This window comes from Pseudophryne corroboree, chromosome 1 (assembly GCF_028390025.1).
Source record: "Pseudophryne corroboree isolate aPseCor3 chromosome 1, aPseCor3.hap2, whole genome shotgun sequence".
Taxonomy (NCBI): Eukaryota; Metazoa; Chordata; class Amphibia; order Anura; family Myobatrachidae; genus Pseudophryne; species Pseudophryne corroboree.
This window is the reverse complement of record NC_086444.1, coordinates 320514909-320536975: the sequence shown is the minus strand read 5'-3', so window position 1 is coordinate 320536975 and position 22067 is coordinate 320514909. Positions and strand designations below refer to the sequence as shown.

The 22067-nt window shown below is 46.0% G+C and overlaps 1 protein-coding gene across 3 annotated transcripts in view; it reads left to right on the top strand.

Moving 5' to 3' along the window:
* Window positions 1-22067, top strand: part of SCARB1 (scavenger receptor class B member 1) — a 215088-nt gene that overhangs the window by 151757 nt on the left and 41264 nt on the right. For all 3 annotated transcript variants that reach the window (XM_063964593.1, XM_063964592.1, XM_063964591.1), the window contains exons 7-8: window positions 18154-18320; window positions 21103-21221. In XM_063964593.1, coding sequence (XP_063820663.1) covers window positions 18154-18320; window positions 21103-21221 — 286 coding nt within the window. The remainder of the gene's footprint in view (window positions 1-18153; window positions 18321-21102; window positions 21222-22067) is intronic.

The following is a 22067-nucleotide window of genomic DNA, read 5'->3' as shown; positions in this document are numbered from 1 at the left end:
CTGTGGTGGTTACAGAGTGCTCATCTTCTAGAGGGCCGCAGATTCGGCATTCAGGACTGGGTCCTGGTGACCACGGAGGCCAGCCTGAGAGGCTGGGGAGCAGTCACACAGGGAAAAAATTTCCAGGGAGTGTGATCAAGTCTGGAGATTTTTCTCCACATAAATATACTGGAGCTAAGGGCAATTTACAATGCTCTAAGCTTAGCAAGACCTCTGCTTCAAGGTCAGCCGGTATTGATCCAGTGGGACAACATCACGGCAGTCGCCCACGTAAACAGACAGGGCGGCACAAGAAGCAGGAGGGCAATGGCAGAAACTGCAAGGATTTTTCGCTGGGCGGAAAATCATGTGATAGCACTGTCAGCAGTGTTCATTCCGGGAGTGGACAACTGGGAAGCAGACTTCCTCAGCAGGCACAACCTCCACCCGGGAGAGTGGGGACTTCATCGGGAAGTCTTCCACATGATTGTGAACCGTTGGAAAAGACCGAAGGTGGACATGATGGCGTCCCGCCTGAACAAAAAACTGGACAAGTATTGCGCCAGGTCAAAAGACCCTCAGGCAATAGCTGTGGACGTTCTGGTAACACCGTGGGTGTACCAGTCGGTGTATGTCTTCCCTCCTCTGCTTCTCATACCCAAGGTATTGAGAATTATAAGACGTAGAGGAGTAAGAACTATACTCGTGGCTCCGGATTGGCCAAGAAGGACTTGGTACCCGGAACTTCAAGAGATGCTCACAGAGGACTCATGGCCTCTGCCGCTAAGAAGGGACTTGCTTCAGCAAGTACCATGTCTGTTCCAAGACTTACCGCGGCTGCGTTTGACGGCATGGCGGTTGAACGCCGGATCCTAAGGGAAAAAGGCATTCCGGAAGAGGTCATTCCTACCCTGGTCAAAGCCAGGAAGGAGGTGACCGCACAACATTATCACCACATGTGGCGAAAATATGTTGCGTGGTGTGAGGCCAGGAAGGCGCCATGAAGAAATTTCAACTCGGTCGTTTCCTGCATTTCCTGCAAACAGGAGTGTCTATGGGCCTCAAATTGGGGTCCATTAAGGTTCAAATTTCGGCCCTGTCGATTTTCTTCCAGAAAGAATTGGCTTCAGTTCCTGAAGTCCAGAAGTTTGTCAAGGGAGTGCTGCATATACAACCCCCTTTTGTGCCTCCAGTGGCACTGTGGGATCTCAACGTAGTTCTGGGATTCCTAAAATCACATTGGTTTAAACCGCTCAAATCTGTGGATTTGAAATCTCACAGGGAAAGTGACCATGCTGTTGGCCCTGGCCTCGGCCAGGCGAGTGTCAGAATTGGCGGCGTTTGTCTCAAAAAAGCCCATATCTGATTGTCCATTCGGACAGGGCAGAGCTGCGGACTCATCCCCAGTTTCTCCCTAAGGTGGTGTCAGTGTTTCACCCGAACCAGCTTATTGTGGTACCTGCGGCTACTAGGGACTTGGAGGACTCCAAGTTGCTAGATGTTGTCAGGGCCCTGAAAATATAGTTTCCAGGACGGCTGGAGTCGGGAAAACTGACTTGCTGTTATCCTGTATGCACCCAACAAACTGGGTGCTCTTGCTTCTAAGCAGACGATTGCTAGTTGGATGTGTAGTACAATTCAGCTTGCACATTCTGTGGCAGGCCTGCCACAGCCAAAATATGTAAATGCCCATTCCACAAGGAAGGTGGGCTCATCTTGGGCGGCTGCCCGAGGGGTCTCGGCTTTACAACTTTGCCGAGCTGATACTTGGTCAGGGGCACACCCTGACTGAGGAGGACCTGGAGTTCTCTCATTCGGTGCTGCAGAGTCATCCGCACTCTCCCGCCCGTTTGGGAGCTTTGGTATAATCCCCATGGTCCTGACGGAGTCCCCAGCATCCACTTAGGACGTCAGAGAAAATAAGAATTTACTTACCGATAATTCTATTTCTCGTAGTCCGTAGTGGATGCTGGGTGCCCATCCCAAGTGCGGATTGTCTGCAATACTTGTACATAGTTATTGTTACAAAAATCGGGTTATTATTGTTGTGAGCCATCTTTTCAGATGCTCCGCTGTTATCATGCTGTTAACTGGGTTCAGATCACAGGTTGTACAGTGTGATTGGTGTGGCTGGTATGAGTCTTACCCGGGATTCAAAATCCTTCCTTATTGTGTACGCTCGTCCGGGCACAGTATCCTAACTGAGGCTTGGAGGAGGGTCATAGGGGGAGGAGCCAGTGCACACCACCTGATCCTAAAGCTTTTATTTTTGTGCCCGGTCTCCTGCGGAGCCGCTAATCCCCATGGTCCTGGCGGAGTCCCCAGCATCCACTACGGACTACGAGAAATAGAATTATCGGTAAGTAAATTCTTATTTTTTTTTATAACTTTGTGCATTAAACAAAGTGTGTGTGACTTCCGGGTACGGCGCCGATGCGTGCAGCAGCAGCAGTGTGAGCTCCGTGTGCCGCCCCAGCCCGCGCTAGCCCTCACGCTGCACATAGCGACACAGCCCGCTCCCGGACCCCTCACCTGCTTGTGAGAACACCTCTGGCACCTGATGGAACGTTTCCTGGCTGCCCCAGAAGCGGCTAAACCCCTTAAACAACGTTCTGCAAAAACGAAAGGGGATTCCAAGATGGCCGCCGGACAGCAGACACAGCCGCAGCAGCAGCCAGTACACACAGAACGTGAGTTACATTCCTCATCTGACTCCTCTGTGAACACAGTTCTCTCTGCACATGCTGTCCCCTCAACACAGAAGTCTAATAAGACCACAGAACAGACTGAGGGCCCCATTACATACTCTGACATGGTAAAGGCAATTCAGGACTCCATTAACCCTATCATGGAATCTCATGCTGCAAAAGTCACGCAGGCAGTACATGACATCAAATCACAGTTTAAACAGCTTTCCAAACGGGTGCAAGCTAATGAACAGCGCCTTGGGGAGACTTTTCATGACGTCGCTGATTTAAAGGAACAGTGCGCCTTTCTTCAAAAATCCCATTACCAGCTTCTTAATAAGGTCGACGATCTCGAGAACAGATCACGTCGAAATAACCTAGGAGTGGTTGGGCTACCTGAGGCACTTAAAGGGCCAGCACTCTTTTCCTTCATACAAGACACGCTGCCTGATCTGCTTGACATCCAAGATTCCTGCGCAGGTATGATTGTGGAGAGGGCCCATCGTATTGGTCCGGCAAGATCTACACAGGATTCCCGACCCCGTGCCGTTATATTCCGTTGTTTGAATTACATCCATAAAGACACTATCTGGTCTGCGTCTCGACGTAAGCGGAATTTACAATGGAACGACGTGAGGATTTTTATCTTCCAAGATTATTCGGCAGAGGTGGCCAGGGCGCGGCGTGAATTCACCCCACTTTGTTCCCGCCTAGTCAAAGCAAATAGAAAATTTGCTCTCGTATACCCGGCCCGACTGCGGCTGTTCAAAGGATCTTCATTTACAGACTTCTCCACCGTGGCTGATGCGGAAACATATATGCTGGAGGAGGAGAACGGCCGTTCTTCACTACACCCGCCTTCAACGGACTCGACTTCTGAGTGTTAACCACGGTTGCAAAATTCCTTAGCGTGGTTCTATCCTCCTTTAATGGCGATTAATTTATCGCTCTGATAAACCTGTTTATGTTATAGCCGTTACTCACTAGAGGTTCTTGAAATTGATTGTGGGAGGAGGCGCCTCTCTTACCAATTTAATTGCTAGGTCGAGTGCCATTTCACCGTTTAATCCCATTCTGAATGGGATGCTCACTTTAAGGCGCCTTACAACCTAAAATTTTCCATATGTTGTTTTTAGTTATGTTTTGTTTATGCCATATATAAGCTATGCTTATTGTCTCACAGTACCAGGGCTGGGGCAAGCCTGGAGCTCTTGTCTGGTTCTCCATTTGGCGAACTATAGGTTTATTTAAATTATTTTTGTGCCCGAAGTGCACTTTTGATGTTAACCTCTTGATCCACTTTTTCTGGATCCTCTGCTTTACTTTCCCCCACCTTTTCCACCCATTGTTCTCTCCTCCATGTGTCTTGTCCTGTTACATCTCAATGTCCAAGCTAGCAATGTATTTGGTAGATATGACAGTATTGGTTTTACTTATTGCCATGAATCATACCTCTTTTCAACAGTATTATGACCAGTTTAAAAATTGTCACATTTAATGTAGGTGGTTTCCACTCCCCCATAAAGAGGAAGAAAATCCTACTTTACTTGTCTAAACTGCATGTAGATGTTGCATTCCTCCAGGAGTCTCATCTCCTTCCCCCTGAGATTGACAAACTCAACTGCCTGGGCTGGAGAGTCTTAGCGTCCGCCCCATTTACTGCCAAGGCCCGTGGGGTTCTCATTTTGATTAAACGCTCAGTCCAAGTAGACCTTCATTCCTCCCAATCTGATCCCGAGGGCAGATTCCTCATTGTAGACGTCACTCTAGAGGACTCACGTTTTCTCTTGTGTAATGTATACGCCCCCAATATTGATCCCCAACCCTTCTTTCTGTCCATTGCCGCTAAACTGCACCCACACTCACATAAACAGGTAGTACTAGCAGGTGACTTTAACTCCACTGTATCCAACGCTCTTGATAGAAATACCAAATCCAGATCTACCCGGTACACCCCCAAATATGGTTTACCATATTTAATGTCACAGCTGCATCTGGTAGATGTGTGGCGGGCCTGTCATCCAGTTGACCGTGAATACACATGTTTATCGGCTGCTCATGGTACACTGTTGAGAATTGATTATTTGCTCATCTCGACTTCTATGTTCACCAGGGTGCAGACCTCTGAAATAGAACCGGTGTCCTTGTCGGACCATGCGGTCTGCTGGATGACTCTCGCCACCTTCCCCAATAGAGGCCCTGTCAGACAGTGGCGCTTTCCAACCCACTTGACCAATTCCATTCAATTTAGAAACATGCTGGAGGCATCATGGGCTGACTTTAAACATTGTAATGTAACCGCAGAGAATGAATCACCGCTCCTGTTCTGGCAAACGTCTAAGTCAGTACTAAGAGGCTCTATTATCTCCTTCACCTCCAAACATAAGAAAGACACACAAGCTCTATATCTTGATGCTCAATCAAAACTCACTGACGCCTACCAAGCATTCACACAATCCCCCACCCCAAGCTCCAGAAAACTCTACTATGAACAAAAATCCCTTTTTGACAAACTCTTATCTCAAACCGAATCTAAATTAACGTTTATGTCCCAATGTAGATTCCATAAATTTGGCAATCGATCTAGTCGTTTGCTTTCAAATCTCTTGAAAGGCCAACATCCCCCAACACTTATACATGCTCTAACTAGGGCTGACGGCACGGTGGTACATGATTGTGGCCAGGTGTCTGAGGTTCTGCAGTCTTTTTATTCCTCATTATACTCTGAACCCTCTGTTGATCACCAACAACAACACTCTTTCTGGTCTTCCCTTACGCTCCCCTCTCTGCCCACTACCTCATCCCAACCCCTACTGAACCCCATCACTGAGGAGGAGGTGCTCCATGCTATTCAAGGTTTGAAACCAAACAAAACCCCTGGACCGGATGGTCTAACAAATGAATACTATAAAATATTGGCCCCTCAACTGGTCAAACCCCTTTGTGAACTATTCAACTTGTTGCTGTCTGGAACACCCCCTCCCCTATACTTCAATGCCGCGATCCTGAAAATTCTCCATAAACCAGGGAGAAACCCTCTGCTTCCCAGTTCATATAGACCTATATCCTTATTGAATACGGATTACAAGATATATACCAAGATCTTGGCAGACCGGGTAAAGCTTCTCTTGCCCTCTCTGATACAGGAGGACCAGACGGGATTTATCTGGGGGCGCCACTCCACGGTAAATGTGCGTAAGATACTGACTGTCATGCAGTGGTTGGAGACTTCGGGAGACCAGAACCCCTATGCCCTTCTCTCCCTTGATGCTGAGAAGGCTTTTGACCTAGTTACATGGGACCACCTTTTTGACACCATGCACAGGTTTGGGTTCCCGGAGGCCTTCATCCATGCAGTACGCCTTCTCTACCATGACTCTTCCTCTCAAATCCTCTCTAACAATTATATGTCCTCTCCCATCCCCCTCCATAGAGGGACCAGACAAGGATGCCCCCTCTCACCCCTACTATTCGCCATAGCGATAGAACCTCTGGCCACTGCACTGCGCATGTCCCTAGAATATACGGGTATTGTCGTTGGGTCGACTGAAGTGAAACTCAGTCTATTTGCAGATGACATGCTTTTATTTATCTCTAAACCCCAGTCCTCCATCCCTGCTATAAAGTGCATTATAGACCATTTTAGCTCCTTCTCGGGATTTCGTGTGAACTATGACAAGTCACGCCTCCTCCCTCTAGGCTCTGGTCATTCTGCAAACCTTCTATCCCCTACACTGACACAATTCACAATTTGCCGCTCTCCACTTAAATACCTAGGCATCATGATTCCCCATAGTCTAGACGCCCTATACTCTGCTAACTTCCACCAGATATACTCCTCGGCTGAGAAAATACTGAACGGATGGATGGATTTACCTCTGTCATTGTCCGGTAGGGTGGTGGTTATTAAAAGCTTTGTTTTTCCCAAATTATCCTATCTCCTCCAGATGCTTCCCCTGCAACTCTCCAAGTCAGATATCCAACGATTTGACTCCCTGTTTACAAGATTCATCTGGGCAAAAAAGAAATCTAGAGTATCACGCCGAGTTTTGCGACTGCCGAGACAGGAGGGTGGTTTTGGGATGCCGGACATCTCTGCTTTCTCAAATGCAGCCATGTATCGCTACATGGTAGACTGGTTCTCTGGTGGCTCCGTATATACCCTCCCCAACATAGAGGAACACCTCTTCCACCCTTTCTCCCCAGCTGCTCTCCTTCATGCACCTACCTCACTGATCCCTTCACATATAAAATCCAACATACTCTTTCAAGACACCTATAAAGCCTGGAAATCTATCAATAAGCGATTACACAGAAACTCCTTTAACTCCCCATACACCACCTTTTGGGGCAACCCACAGTTTCCCCCTGGTTTGGACGGCTGTGCTTATCTGACGTGGAAAGAGAAGGGCATCTCGTGCATCCGAGATATCTTTGACCCTGGGGGCAGGATCCACTCTTTCTCTGCATTATCAGATAGATATGGACTACCCAACTCCCAATTTTACATGTACCTCCAATCCCGTCATTTTGCACAGTCGTTACCACCTGGAATGGCCCTTGATACGGCCATTGACCCTCTTACCCCTCTTCTGCGTCTAAATCTGACCATAGGATATAGGCTGCGTAATTTATATTCCATCCTCATAGACTCAGGGAAAACACCCTTGCAAAGTGTTCTCCATTCACGCTGGCAGCGGGACATACCTGATTTCCCGGATATGTCGGCACTTATGTCTACACTGTCCCCCACATTTAAATATTTAAAGTCTGCATCTTTGCAAGAGACTCACCTCAAATTCTTAAATAGAGCCTACATCTCCCCGAAACAGCATTCCTATTTCACCCTGGCCTCTACGGGTCGATGCTTTAAATGTGGGATGGCTGAGGCCACCTACTATCATAATTTCTGGGATTGCAGGAAAATAAGAAACTTCTGGAACAAGCTGATAAACCATATTAATGAAATTTTTTCAATCCGAATTAACAAGCTCCCTACTGCATGTCTATTCTACTGCTTTTCAGATTGGGACTTAGGTCCACACAAACAGAAGATTATACCTGCCCTGACCGTTATCCTTACTATCGCTAAAAAATTAATCCTCACCCATTGGTTGCACAGACGATCTCCGACTATTGCAGAAATGAGAACCTCCCTAATAATAACATATTCTATGAGCGACAGGCCCTAGTACCGGACATAGAATCAGGGGCCCCTAGATTCTATGGGAAATGGGAAATTGTTATTCAAAGCTTGGATAGCGCCACGCAACTCCAGAATTCAGAAAATCTTTGAACCCACTACTTGGTATCTATATAGACAGCTTGATTAATGCCCTTAACTTTGCTAAGGTAGAAACGTGTTGAACCGGTAAATACTACCTACTTCTCGTTGTCGACTGGACACATATCCAACCTATCAGTCTTATGGTATATATATTTCTTTAGAGAATAATGAAGATGTATATTGCCCTGTTTTATGTCTTGTCCACCCCCCCCTCTTCCCTTTCTCCCCCCCCCCCCCTCCTCTCTCTTTCTTCTCTTTTTCTTTTCCCTCTATAATTTGTGAGATTTCAAATTTTTACTTACCCAATCTTCTTTACAAAATAGAAAATTGTTTGAAGAAGGGCTATCCTTTCTTTGTTTTATGCTTTCTCTCTCCTTGTCTGTAATGGATCCCAGATGCTAAGGGGCTAACTGGTCAGATACTGAGATTTATTACATGTCTCTACTCTCGTTGGATTCCTTCGTGCTTATTGAATACCAAATTTTGCACTTCACTGAGCAGGATGGTAATCCTAACCAATAGGAGAGAAATATATCCCATGGATACCACCTATTACCAATCTCTTATATGTACTGTATGTAACTCTGCATGTATATTACTCATACCGAGACATTATGATAAGAACCTGACCTACCTCGCCTTTCAATATTTGTACCTTTCCACTGTGATTCCAGACTTGGAAGTTTGTATATCTATTTCTAACCTTCTTCAATAAACATTGTTTTGAAAAAACAAAAACAAAGTGTGTGTACATTCACACAATTCACTTATGTTTCATATATACCTTATACACACAGCCTGAAGGTCATTTAATACAATATTTTTAATAACTTTGTGTATTAAACAAAGTTTGTGTACATTGAGACATCAAAAAACAAAGGTTTCACTATCTCACTCTCACGCAAAAAAAGTCTGTATTTCGGAATATTCCGTATTTCGGAATATATGGATATGGGATACTCCACCTGTATTTTGTTTCACATATTTCTCATGTTTGACAACTTCATTAGTAAGAGATATCCAAGCTGCGGTACTAGGACCTCTGGTAGACGTCCACAATCTGGCAATACAGATTTTTACCAACATACAAAGGTTGATAATATAGCATTACATATTTTTATCAAGAATGTCATCATCAAATGCTGCCAGCAAGCACACACTAGGAGTACTTGCATCTAGGGGTACTCCAGTAGAGACAATAACCCGAATAGTCTCAGACCAAAATAAGTTGATCACGGGACAAGACCATATCGGGTACCAGAACGTGCCCTCAGTTGAGTTGCACTTAGGACACCTGGAGTCCGCCCTACCCCCCATCCTAAGTAGATGCTCAGGCGTGATATATACCCTGTGTAGTATAAATAGCTGAATTTGCTGATACCTCGCCGAAGTGATACGTGGACTAATCAGGGCATCATCCCAGATATCCTGAGATAGGGGGCCCAAGTCAGCCTCCCATTGTATACGGAGGCGTGGCATGTCATTCTCATGATGTGCAATAAGCAGGGCAGAATATATCCGGGAAACAAGATGGGAGCCATTCAATGACAACAGCATTTGTTTAACAGATGATTGTTGTATCCTAATAGAGGTATCGGGGAATTGAGTAGAGCAGGCATGTCGCAGTTGTAGATAGCGATAAAAATAAGTATGGGGAATTGTATATTCCAAATGTAACTGAGAGAATGTTTTAAATATAGTCCCGGAGTATATCTGCCCAATAGAAATAATGCCCCATCTACCCCATATTTTTCGTAGCTGCAGACCCATCAGTTCTTTAAACCCATTAGTGCCATCCAACGGGGTAACAGGATCCCAACCCTCCCCCAGCATAAGGGCCTCAGCCTGTTTCCAAATCAGTACAGCCTGTTTAAATATCTGTAGTCTTACCAAGTTATTGTTACCACAGAGCTGGCAGTTCAATGGAGTAAGACCAGGAGCTAAATCAGAGACCACCAAAAAGGGGAGATCCGATCCAGTCCTGTCCGTAAGCCATTCAAAAATATGGGCCAGTTGTGTGGCATAATAATAAAGTCTGAAGCAGGGCACCGCCATGCCTCCAACGTCCTTACCACGAGTCAAAGTTGGAAAGAGTATTTTTACCTCGAAACAAGATATCCATGGTACAGTCAAAGATTCAGGACTTGTTATACAGTCAAACTGTATCCATTCACGCAGCAATGCGAGTGATGGGTTTGATGGTGTCAACATTCGACATGGTGGAGTATGCACAATTCCACTCAAGACCCCTACAGCGTCTGATTCTTTCCAAATGGAATGGAGTACATCAGACAATAAAGAAACAGACTATGGTACTTTCGGTAAAAGTAAGAAAGTAATTAGCCTGGTGGCTACAAACATCCCATCTAGACAAGGGGAGACCCTTTTGGATATCAGATTGGGAAATCCTGACAACAGATGCCAGTCTACAGGGCTGGGGAGCAATGTCCGGAAAATAATGGTTCCAGGGACAATGGACCAAAGAAGAAAGTTGACTGCCAATAAACCTGTTAGAACTTCGGGCCATATACATGGCACTGATTCAGGCAAAGGACATTCTTCGCAGAAAACCAGTCCAGATACGCTCGGACAATGCGACGGCAGTAGCGTACCTCAACCATCAGGGAGGAACCCGCAGCAAAAAAGCAATGAAGGAGGTAAGTCACATATTAAAGTGGGCAGAACTCCATCATCCAGCAGTGTTCGTTCCTGGAGTCCTAAACTGGGAAGCGGACTCTCAGTCGACACACCATTCAAGCAAGCGAATGGGCTCTACACCTGGAGGTCTTACAGACTTTAGTAGACAAATGGGGGTTGCCAGAGAGAGATCTCATGGTGTTCTGTCTGAACAACAAAGTGCCCGCATACGCATCAAGAACAAAGGATCCCAGAGTGATCTTTGTGGACGCCTTGTCGGTGAGATGGGACTTTCATCTGGCTTATCTGTTTCCTCCAATCACCCTATTACCCAGGGTAGTGAGAAAAATAAAGCAAGCAAAGGGTGCAGTAATTCTAATAGCCCCGGCTTGGCCCAGAAGACATTGGTACACAGACCTGCAGAGAATGTCGATGGATGCTCCACTTCTGCTCCCTCAACGTTCAGATCTACTGATGCAGGATCCTTGTTATCACAGGAATCTGGATCGACTGTCTTTGGCGTGGCTCTTGAAATCGCTATCCTGAAGTCAAGAGGATTCTCACAACAGGTAATTCAAACAATGCTCAGAGCAAGGAAACCCTCCTCAGCTCGTATTTATCACCGAATATGGCAGGCCTATATTCATTGGTGCAGTGAAAAGTGTGGATCCGAAATCTTTCAGAGTTTGCAGGGTCTTAGCATTCCTTCAGGCAGGAATGGGATAAAGGTTTGAATGTGGCTTCCTTGAGAGTGCAAGTATCGGCATTGACTGTATGGTTCCAAAAGAAAATTGCCAATTTACAGGATGTCCGTACTTTTCTCTGACGTCCTAGTGGATGCTGGGAACTCCGTAAGGACCATGGGGAATAGCGGGCTCCGAAGGAGACTGGGCACTCTAAGAAAGAATTAGGACTACCTGGTGTGCACTGGCTCCTCCCTCTATGCCCCTCCTCCAGACCTCAGTTAGAATCTGTGCCCGGCTCGAGCTGGATGCACACTGGGAGCTCTCCTGAGCTTCTAGAAAAGAAAGTATATTTAGGTTTTTTATTTTCAGTGAGATCTGCTGGCAACAGACTCACTGCTACGAGGGACTTAGGGGAGAGAAGTGAACCTACCTGCTTGCAGCTAGCTTGGGCTTCTAGGCTACTAGACACCATTAGCTCCAGAGGGATCGAACACAGGCCCAGCCACGGTCGTCCGGTCCCGGAGCCGCGCCGCCGTCCCCCTTGCAGAGCCAGAAGCAAGAAGAACGTCCAGGAAATCGGCGGCTGAAGACTCCGGTCTTCATTAAGGTAGCGCACAGCACTGCAGCTGTACGCCATTGCTACCCATGCACACCTCACACTCCGATCACTGATGGGTGCAGGGTGCTGGGGGGGGGGGGGGGGGGGGGCGCCCTGGGCTGCAATAAGATTACCTTACATTGGCAAAAAATACACATTATATAGTCATTAAGACTATATATGTGTAAAATCCCCTGCCATATATCCATAAAAAAAGCGGGAGAAGTCCGCCGTGAAGGGGGCGGGGCTATCTCCCTCAGCACACTGGCGCCATTTCCTTTCACAGCTCCGCTGGAAGGACGCTCCCCAGGCTCTCCCCTGCAGTTTCCAGGCTCAATAGGGTAAAAAAGAGAGGGGGGGCACTAAATTTAGGCGCAAATACTATATATATAGCTGCTATAGGGTAAAATCACTCATTATAGTGTACATCCCTGTGATTTATAGCGCTGTGGTGTGTGCTGGCATACTCTCTCTCTGTCTCCCCAAAGGACTTTGTGGGGTCCTGTCCTCAGTCAGAGCATTCCCTGTGTGTGTGCGGTGTGTCGGTACGGCTGTGTCGACATGTTTGATGAGGAGGCTTATGTGGAGGCGGAGCAGGTGCCGATAAATGTGATGCCACCCCCTGCTGGGTCGACACCTGAGTGGATGGATATGTGGAAGGAATTACGTGACAGTGTCAACTCCTTACATAAGAGGTTTGATGACATAGCAGATGTGGGACAGCCGGCTTCTCAGTCCGTGCCTGCCCAGGCGTCTCAAAGGCCATCAGGGGCTCAAAAACGCCCGCTACCTCCAGATGGCAGACACAGATGTCGACACGGATACTGACTCCAGTGTTGACGACGATGAGACTAGTGTACATTCCAATAGGGCCATCCGTTACATGATTACAGCAATGAAAAATGTGTTGCACATTTCTGACATTAACCCTGGTACCACAAAAAAGGGTATTCTGTTTGGGGAGAAAAAGCAACCTGTGGTTTTTCCCCCTTCTGAAGATTTAAATGAAGTGTGTGATGAAGCGTGGGTTTCCCCCGATAAGAAACTGGTAATTTCCAAAAAGTTACCAAGGGCGTACCCTTTCCCGCCAGAGGATAGGATACGTTGGGAGACATCCCCTAGGGTGGATAAAGCGCTCACACGCTTGTCAAAGAAGGTGGCACTACCGTCTCTGGATACGGCCGCCCTAAAGGAGCCTGCGGATAGTAAGCAGGAGGCTATCCTGAAGTCTGTATATACACACTCGGGTATTAAACGGAGACCGGCTATTGCTTCAGCATGGATGTGCAGTGCTGCAGCTGCGTGGTCAGATTCCCTGTCTGATAACATTGATACCCTTGACAGGGACACTATATTGCTAACTGTAGAGCATATTAAAGACTTAGTCTTATACATGAGAGATGCACAGAGGGATATTTGCCAACTGGCATCTAGAATAGATGCAATGTCCATTTCTGCCAGGAGAGTATTATGGACTCGGCAGTGGACAGGTGATGCGGATTCTAAAAGGCACATGGAGGTTTTGCCTTACAAGGGTGAGGAATTGTTTGGGGATGGTCTCTCGGACCTCGTTTCCACAGCGACGGCTGGGAAGTCGACATTTTTACCCCATGTTTCCTCGCAGCCAAAGAAAGCACCGTATTATCAGGTACAGTCCTTTCGCCCCAGAAAGGCAAGCGGGTTAAAGGTGCGTCCTTTCTGCCCAAAGGCAGAGGTAGGGGGAAAAAGCTGCACCAAACAGCAAGTTCCCAGGAACAAAAGTCCTCTCCCGCTTCCTCTAAGTCCACCGCATGACGCTGGGGCTCCAGGTGCGGTGGGGGCCCGTCTCCGGAACTTCAGCGACCAGTGGGTTCGCTCACGGGTGGATCCCTGGATTCTACAAGTGGTATCTCAGGGGTACAAGCTGGAATTCGAGACGTCTCCCCCTCGCCGTTTCCTCAAATCAGCCTTGCCAACTACTCCCCCAGACAGGGAGGCGGTGCTGGAGGCGATTCACAAGCTGTACTCCCAGCAGGTGATAACCAAAGTACCCCTCCTTCAACAGGGACGGGGTTACTATTTCACAATGTTTGTGGTACCGAAACCGGACGGTTCGGTGAGACCCATTTTAAATTTGAACACTTATATACGAAGGTTCAAGTTCAAAATGGAATCGCTCAGGGCGGTTATTGCAAGCCTGGACGAAGGGGATTACATGGTATCACTGGACATCAAGGATGCTTACCTGCATGTCCCCATTTACCCTCCTCACCAGGAGTACCTCAGATTTGTGGTACAGGACTGTCATTACCAATTCCAGACGTTGCCGTTTGGTCTGTCCACGGCACCGAGGGTATTTACCAAGGTAATGGCCGAAATGATACTCCTTCGAAAAAAGGGAGTTATAATTATCACGTACTTGGACGATCTCCTTATAAAGGCGAGGTCAAGGGAACAGTTGTTGATCGGAGTAGCACTAGCTCGGGAAGTGCTACAACAGCACGGCTGGATCCTGAATATTCCAAAGTCGCAGCTGGTTCCTACAACGCGTCTACTGTTCCTGGGGATGGTTCTGGACACAGAACAGAAAAAGGTGCTTTTCCCGGAGGAGAAGGCCAGGGAGTTGTTATCTCTAGTCAGAGACCTCCTAAAACCAAAACAGGTGTCTGTGCACCACTGCACGCGAGTCCTGGGAAAGATGGTAGCTTCTTACGAAGCAATTCCATTCGGAAGGTTCCATGCAAGGATCTTTCAGTGGGATCTGTTGGACAAGTGGTTCGGATCGCATCTTCAGATGCATCGGCTGATAACCCTGTCTCCAAGGACCAGGGTGTCGCTGTTGTGGTGGCTGCAGAGTGCTCATCTTCTAGAGGGCTGCAGATTCGGCATACAGGACTGGGTCCTGGTGACCACGGATGCCAGCCTTCGAGGTTGGGGGGCAGTCACACAGGGAAGAAACTTCCAAGGACTATGTACGAGTCAGGAGACTTCCCTACACATAAATATTCTGGAACTAAGGGCCATTTACAATGCCCTAAGTCAGGCAAGACCCCTGCTTCAACACCAGCCGGTGCTGATCCAGTCAGACAATATCACGGCGGTCGCCCATGTAAACTGTCAGGGCGGCACAAGAAGCAGGATGGCGATGGCAGAAACCACAAGGATTCTCCGATGGGCGGAAAATCATGTGTTAGCACTGTCAGCAGTGTTCATTCCGGGAGTGGACAACTGGGAAGCAGACTTCCTCAGCAGGCACGACCTCCACCCGGGAGAGTGGGGACTTCATCCAGAAGTCTTCCAAATGATTGTACACCGTTGGGAAAGGCCACAGGTGGACATGATGGCGTCCCGCCTCAACAAAAAGCTAAAAAGATATTGCGCCAGGTCAACAGGACCTGCTGCAGCAGGGACCCTGTCTGTTCCAAGACTTACCGCGGCTGCGTTTGACGGCATGGCGTTGGAACACCGGATCCTAAAAGAAAAGGGCATTCCGGAGGAAGTCATTCCTACGCTGATTAAAGCTAGGAAAAATGTGACTGTAAGACATTATCACCGCATATGGCGAAAATATGTTGCTTGGTGTGAGGCCAGGAAGGCCTCAACGGAGGAATTTCAGCTCGGTCGATTTCTGCACTTCCTACAGTCAGGAGTGACTATGGGCCTAAAATTGGGTTCCATTAAGGTCCAGATCTCGGCTCTGTCGATTTTCTTCCAAAAAGAACTGGCTTCACTGCCTGAAGTTCAGACTTTTGTTAAAGGAGTGCTGCATATTCAGCCCCCTTTTGTGCCTCCAGTGGCACCATGGGATCTCAGCGTGGTGTTGGATTTCCTAAAGTCGCATTGGTTTGAGCCACTTAAAACCGTGGAGCTAAAATACCTCACGTGGAAAGTGGTCATGCTGTTGGCCTTGGCGTCGGACAGGCGTGTATCAGAATTGGCTGCTTTGTCATGTAAAAGCCCTTATCTGATTTTTCATATGGATAGGGCGGAATTGAGGACTCGTTCCCAATTCCTTCCTAAGGTGGTTTCAGCTTTTCATGTGAACCAACCTATTGTGGTGCCTGCGGCTACTCGGGACTTGGAGGATTCCAAGTTACTGGACGTGGTCAGGGCCCTGAAAATATGTTTCCAGGACGGCTGAAGTCGGGAAATCTGACTCGCTATTTATCCTGTATGCACCCAACAAGCTGGGTGCTCCTGCTTCTAAGCAGACTATTGCTCGCTGGATCTGTAGCACGATTCAACTTGCACATTCTGCGGCTGGACTGCCGCATCCTAAATCTGTAAAAGCCCATTCCACGAGGAAAGTGGGCTCTTCTTGGGCGGCTGCCCGAGGGGTCTCGGCTTTACAACTTTGCCGAGCTGCTACTTGGTCGGGTTCAAACACATTTGCAAAATTCTACAAGTTTGATACCCTGGCTGAGGAGGACCTTGAGTTCTCTCATTCGGTGCTGCAGAGTCATCCGCACTCTCCCGCCCGTTTGGGAGCTTTGGTATAATCCCCATGGTCCTTACGGAGTTCCCAGCATCCACTTAGGACGTCAGAGAAAATAAGAATTTACTCACCGGTAATTCTATTTCTCGTAGTCCGTAGTGGATGCTGGGCGCCCATCCCAAGTGCGGATTGTCTGCAATACTTGTATATAGTTATTGCCTAACTAAAGGGTTATTGTTATGAGCCATCTGTTCGTGAGGCTCAGTTGTTGTTCATACTGTTAACTGGATATAGTATCACGAGTTGTACGGTGTGATTGGTGTGGCTGGTAGGAGTCTTACCCGGGATTCCAAATCCCTTGCTTATTGTGTCAGCTCTTCCGGGCACAGTTTCCCTAACTGAGGTCTGGAGGAGGGGCATAGAGGGAGGAGCCAGTGCACACCAGGTAGTCCTAATACTTTCTTAGAGTGCCCAGTCTCCTTCGGAGCCCGCTATTCCCCATGGTCCTTACGGAGTTCCCAGCATCCATTACGGACTACGAGAAATAGAATTACCGGTGAGTAAATTCTTATTTTTTCCAGGGAATGCTGCACATTCAACCTCCTTTTGTTCCGCCTACAGTACCGTGGGACTTATGTTTAGTCCTGAAAGCCCTTCCAATTGCCCTATTTGAACCACTTAATAAAGTGGATTTTAAATGGTTGACAGCAAAAGTACTCTTTCTACTGACTATGGCATCAGCTAGAAGAGTATCAGATTTAGGAGCGCTGTCATGTCGTTCCCATTTCTGATTTTTTTTTTTTTTTTTATCCAGATAAAGCAGTTCTCAGAACTAGGTCTGGGTATCTTCCTAAGGTGGTGTCTAAATTCCACCTTAATGAAGAAATTGTAGTCCCGGCTTTTCAGGTATCGGGACTTTCTGCGGGAAATGCGTTGCTGGACGTGGTCCGGGCATTAAGAATCTACGTGGATCGTACCAGTGCCATCAGAAAGACAGATTCTCTCTTCATTCTCTACAGATTTCATAAGAGAGGATGGCCTGCTACTAAACAGACGCTGGCAAGATGGCTTCGAATTACTATTTCAGAAGCATATTCTCAAGCTGATCACCCTGTTCCGGCTAATGTCTCTGCTCACTCTACTCGTAAGGTAGGTCCTTCATGGGCAGCACAACATGGTGCTTCAGCAGAACAGATATGTAAGGCAGCCATATGGTCTTCCATTAACACATTCATTAGACATTATGCCTTGGATAAGTTTGCCTCTCATGACTGAATTCATGCATAAGTTTCTCCTGTCCAATCAGGAGCGTCCCCACCACTAAATTGCTTTGGAAAATCCCATTGTTATCCTGTGGATAACCTGTGGACCCTGCCGGAGAAATATATGGTATGGTAAGAACATACCGTTGATAACGGTATTTCTCCTAAGTCCACAGGTTCCACAGGGATCCCACCCTGACGCACCTGATTTGGGGATCTTTCTACTCACTAACCTCTTCCTTCTTGTATGGAAGGGTGTGCATGTGTGTTCTTCTCGCCTGATTAGGGCTATACATGATGCTCCTGCCTAGTGCTTTGGAATACAACTGATTTGCCTGAGCCAGTGGGTGGGGATATATGGACGGGCCCATTGCATCCTGGGAGGCCAGAAAGCTTTTGATCGATTGGTGCCAATCCGATGTCGCTCCATCATGTCCCCTTGTTATCCTGTGGAACCTGTGGACATAGGAGAAATACCGTTATCAACGGTAAGTTCTTACCATAACGTATATATTGCCATAGACTGTTTTAATGTTTTGTAATCTGCAACAAATGAAAAGGTTTCGTTTTATTACTTAGATTTTGTTTCTGTAAATATTCCAGATCCTTGACACTGGTGTATGAAAAGGAGGAATCCTTTCGTGGTATACCAACTTATCGCTATACTTCCCCTGATTATCTGTTTGCAAATGGAACAGATTATTCTCCAAACGAAGGGTTTTGCCCATGCGTCGCCTCTGGTGTGATGAACGTCAGCTCCTGTCGGTTTAGTATGTACTTCAGAAATACTTCTGTCTTTATTTTGTCAACTACAGACACGACTTATTGACAGCTGCATATTTTGGCTATAGGTGTGCAAACCATTGCCAATATCGGGGTACCGTTTTATCATTCTTGCACATTGCACTGGATTGATAATTTTAGAACCACCTCATTGCCAAGCAGTATATTCTAGCATTATGCTATACCGGCACTTAAGCCCACTGCTCATCACATGTATTTCATGCTATCCTTGTTGCAGGGATAACCTTAAGTTAGGAGATTTTCATACTGCTTATCTTTGTTATTTGGCAGATCGTGGCTTTTGGTTTTGTCTGTCTAAAGTAGATGGGAATGGTTAAGGTAATCTTCTAGTCGTTGGGCATTTTAATCCATTTTTGCCCCCTGTTATGTAAAAGCTTTCCTTTTTAGGTGCAGATTCCAATACTAATAGTGTGATTTTGTACATGTGAAATTGCAGTGTTATTAGGAGACACATTATTAAGATAAGCTTTTCCTCGTGTCCTCCCATGCTAGCAGAACTTTCTATTTAGAGACTGGACAAGTAACCTTATGTATGTTGGAGATATGCTGATAAAGAACAGCTTTGAAAACTGAATGTAAATCAGAATTTTTTTTTTTTTTTACAGCTGTTTCTATGTTAATTAAGGTGTAATAATATGATACAGTAGCGCCCTCAGATCTGTTTTGTTAAATGTTTATAGATAATAAATAAATTAAATAAATATATATATATATATATATATATATATATATATAATCGTCCAGAATGATCCGGCACTCCCTCCGTCCCCACGGAATCCAGATATTGCTCCTGTGCCCTCCTCCTTGAGTGACAGACAGCCCCTCACATATGCATTCCAGAAAGCCGCGGCACTCGGAGACTTGGAATAACGTGCATAAAACATATATTGTAAGTTTCTACGTTTCGGGGTACGCAGCCCCTTCGTCAGTAACTATGGTTACTCTGTTCACAGCTCCAATGCGCTGGCTGGTCGGGCCGGGATGTCGTCACTTCCGGTGAGACAGATCCGGAATCCGGGCGACGCGGGTGGAGGCTGAGCGGAGCGTCCTCGTGGGTTAAGGTATTTAAACACTGTATTCTGTACATATTGGTTATCCTGACGAAGGGGCTGCGTATCTAGAAACTTACAATAAATGTTTTATGCACGTTATTCCAAGTCTCCGAGTGCCACCGCTTTCTGGAATGTGTGTGTATGTATGTATGTATGTATATATATATATATATATATATATATATATATATATATATATATATATATATATATATATATATATATATATAATATGTATATGTGTGTGTGTGTATGTATATATATATATATATATATATATATATATATATACACACATATATATATACATACACACACACACACACACACACCCCCCTGACTGTTCAAGATTTTAAGGTGTGATGCATACAGTACTTGACGCACAGACTCCTCATTGATTAGCTACGTAAACATGTTCCACTCGGGTGAAATAAAGGGAATGCTGTGAAACCAAATGCAGCCACTCTATGCAAAACTATTCCACCTAAGTGTTTGTTTAATGATGTTGAATATTTCTTCCTTTCAATGATTTTCTTTTAGTTCCATAGCTCACCCTATGTGGAAATTATATTACTCTGACACTGACTTATGATAGGTAGAACGCTTTACTCCTTAAGCCATTCACAATCCTCTCCTTGAAGCTTTTTGCGCATAAAAAAATTAACCTTCAGAAATAATAATTTCAGCATTATGGAAGTCTGGCTGTAGACTTTACTTTGTCTTTCAGTATAAATAACTAACTTGCATGCTCCGTTACAGAAAGCCATTGCACTTCTAGGACTCTTGTAAACATTTATTACATGTTCAATAGCTAGAGGTCTGTATTTGACCCTATAAATACCTTTTATCAATACTCTCATGAGGATCAAAATTTACAGTTTTAACCTATAATTTATAAGTTCATTAAAATGGATTGTGAGTGTGCTGCTTTCTGGAAGTGAGGAATTAAGGATGGTGGGTTTTTTTGTTGACAAGTTAACCAGGCTTATTTATGTGTGTGAAGGACTATGAAAATGACAAGCTGTCTTTACAGCAATCTATTCTTGCAGTTTTCCTACATAAACCGTTTTATCTGATAGCTATTGCACTGGTATCGGTATGTGTTATCTGCGGATGGGATGCCGATGGTCACAATACCGATGCCGGCATCCCGATAATCACGATCCCAACAGGGGCGGGTTAAGTATTATAACTCCCCCTAACCCCCTTCTCCACAGACTGACCTTAACGCCCCCCCCCCGACCCTTAGTTCTTAACCCTAACACCCCCAACGGTGATGCATAACCCTAACCCATTGGATGGTGCCTAAATCTAAACACACTCTCTCCCCCCCCCCCCCCCCCCCCTCCACCTTTTCCTGAAAACCCTGACCCACCCAGCCACCATTTCAGGATGTGCTTAGTTTTGGGATTCCGACAGCTGGTATCTTACACGTATACCATTGCACCATACCTTAGGAGCAGCTAAACACACATTACCAAGTGCTTCTTTTTAACGCTCCACACGCAGTTGCTGAAAAGTTTTCCTATGTATAAAATACACTTAAGCCCAATGTACCTGTAATATCCCATCCCTGCTCTTGCTTATGTTGGTACTGTCATTGGGTGTTAAGAAATGTATATTGCATGTGTTCCCTGGATGTGCTTACACATTCATTTGAATCATTGGGTTAATAAGAATCTTTCTGTTTTACCAGATGCACCCTTGTTTTTATCTTTTCCTCACTTCTACAAAGCTGACCCGGGATTTGTGCAGGCTGTGGATGGGCTACACCCAAATGAAAAACTCCATTCACTCTTCCTAGACTTACATCCTGTAAGTATGGTCGGTTGTGTGTTTCAGTAGCTGCTTTCCCTACAGTCCTTTCAGGCAGGGGTGTAGCACTAAGTGGTGTACAACTTGTAGTTGGTGCCTCTGCATCCCATGCAAAAATCTTCTTCTGTAGTAATGACTCTTCCTCCCCTAATTTTCTCATCATTTTATACCACTATAATATAATCTGTTCTCCTGGTTTCCTACACACTGGGCCTGAGTAAGATGGATGGTTAAAGTACACAACTTCTCATGGCTTCATGCTGGGCATACACGCTGAGATGCAGGCGACCAATCCGGTAATATCGATTGGTTGGACAAGCTGAATCATCCAGCATGTCTGTCCCATTCAATATTTGTAAATATATGGGCATGCACTATACAATTATCTGGCAGATAATCTGCCAGTTCTGGCTGGTTGGAATGGAAATCTGAAAATGGGTGAGAGCAAACGACAAGTGACCATTTGCTCCCAAACAATGGAAAAAGTCTAGTTGTACAAATTGGTTAAATTACAGATTTAACCAATTTGCCTGACCAACAGTTTTTGTCCATTTTCCAGTGTTTGGGAGCAAATGGTCAACTACTGTCATTTGCTCCTATCCATTACCAGATTTTAATTACAGCAAGCCAGATCTAGTAGATCTGCCAGATAATTATATAGTGTATGCCCAGTTTAAGTGTCCTGTCGGCCGCATTAGGCTGTGTGTTCCCTACCACAGCCGACCGACTGACATTTTCCCTGGAAAAGAACAATGCCCCTGGGAGAGGAGAAATTTCAGAGCGTTGATATCAAGGATTGTCAAAAATCTCAGTGTATGCCTGTAATGGTACCCATACACTTGTGCG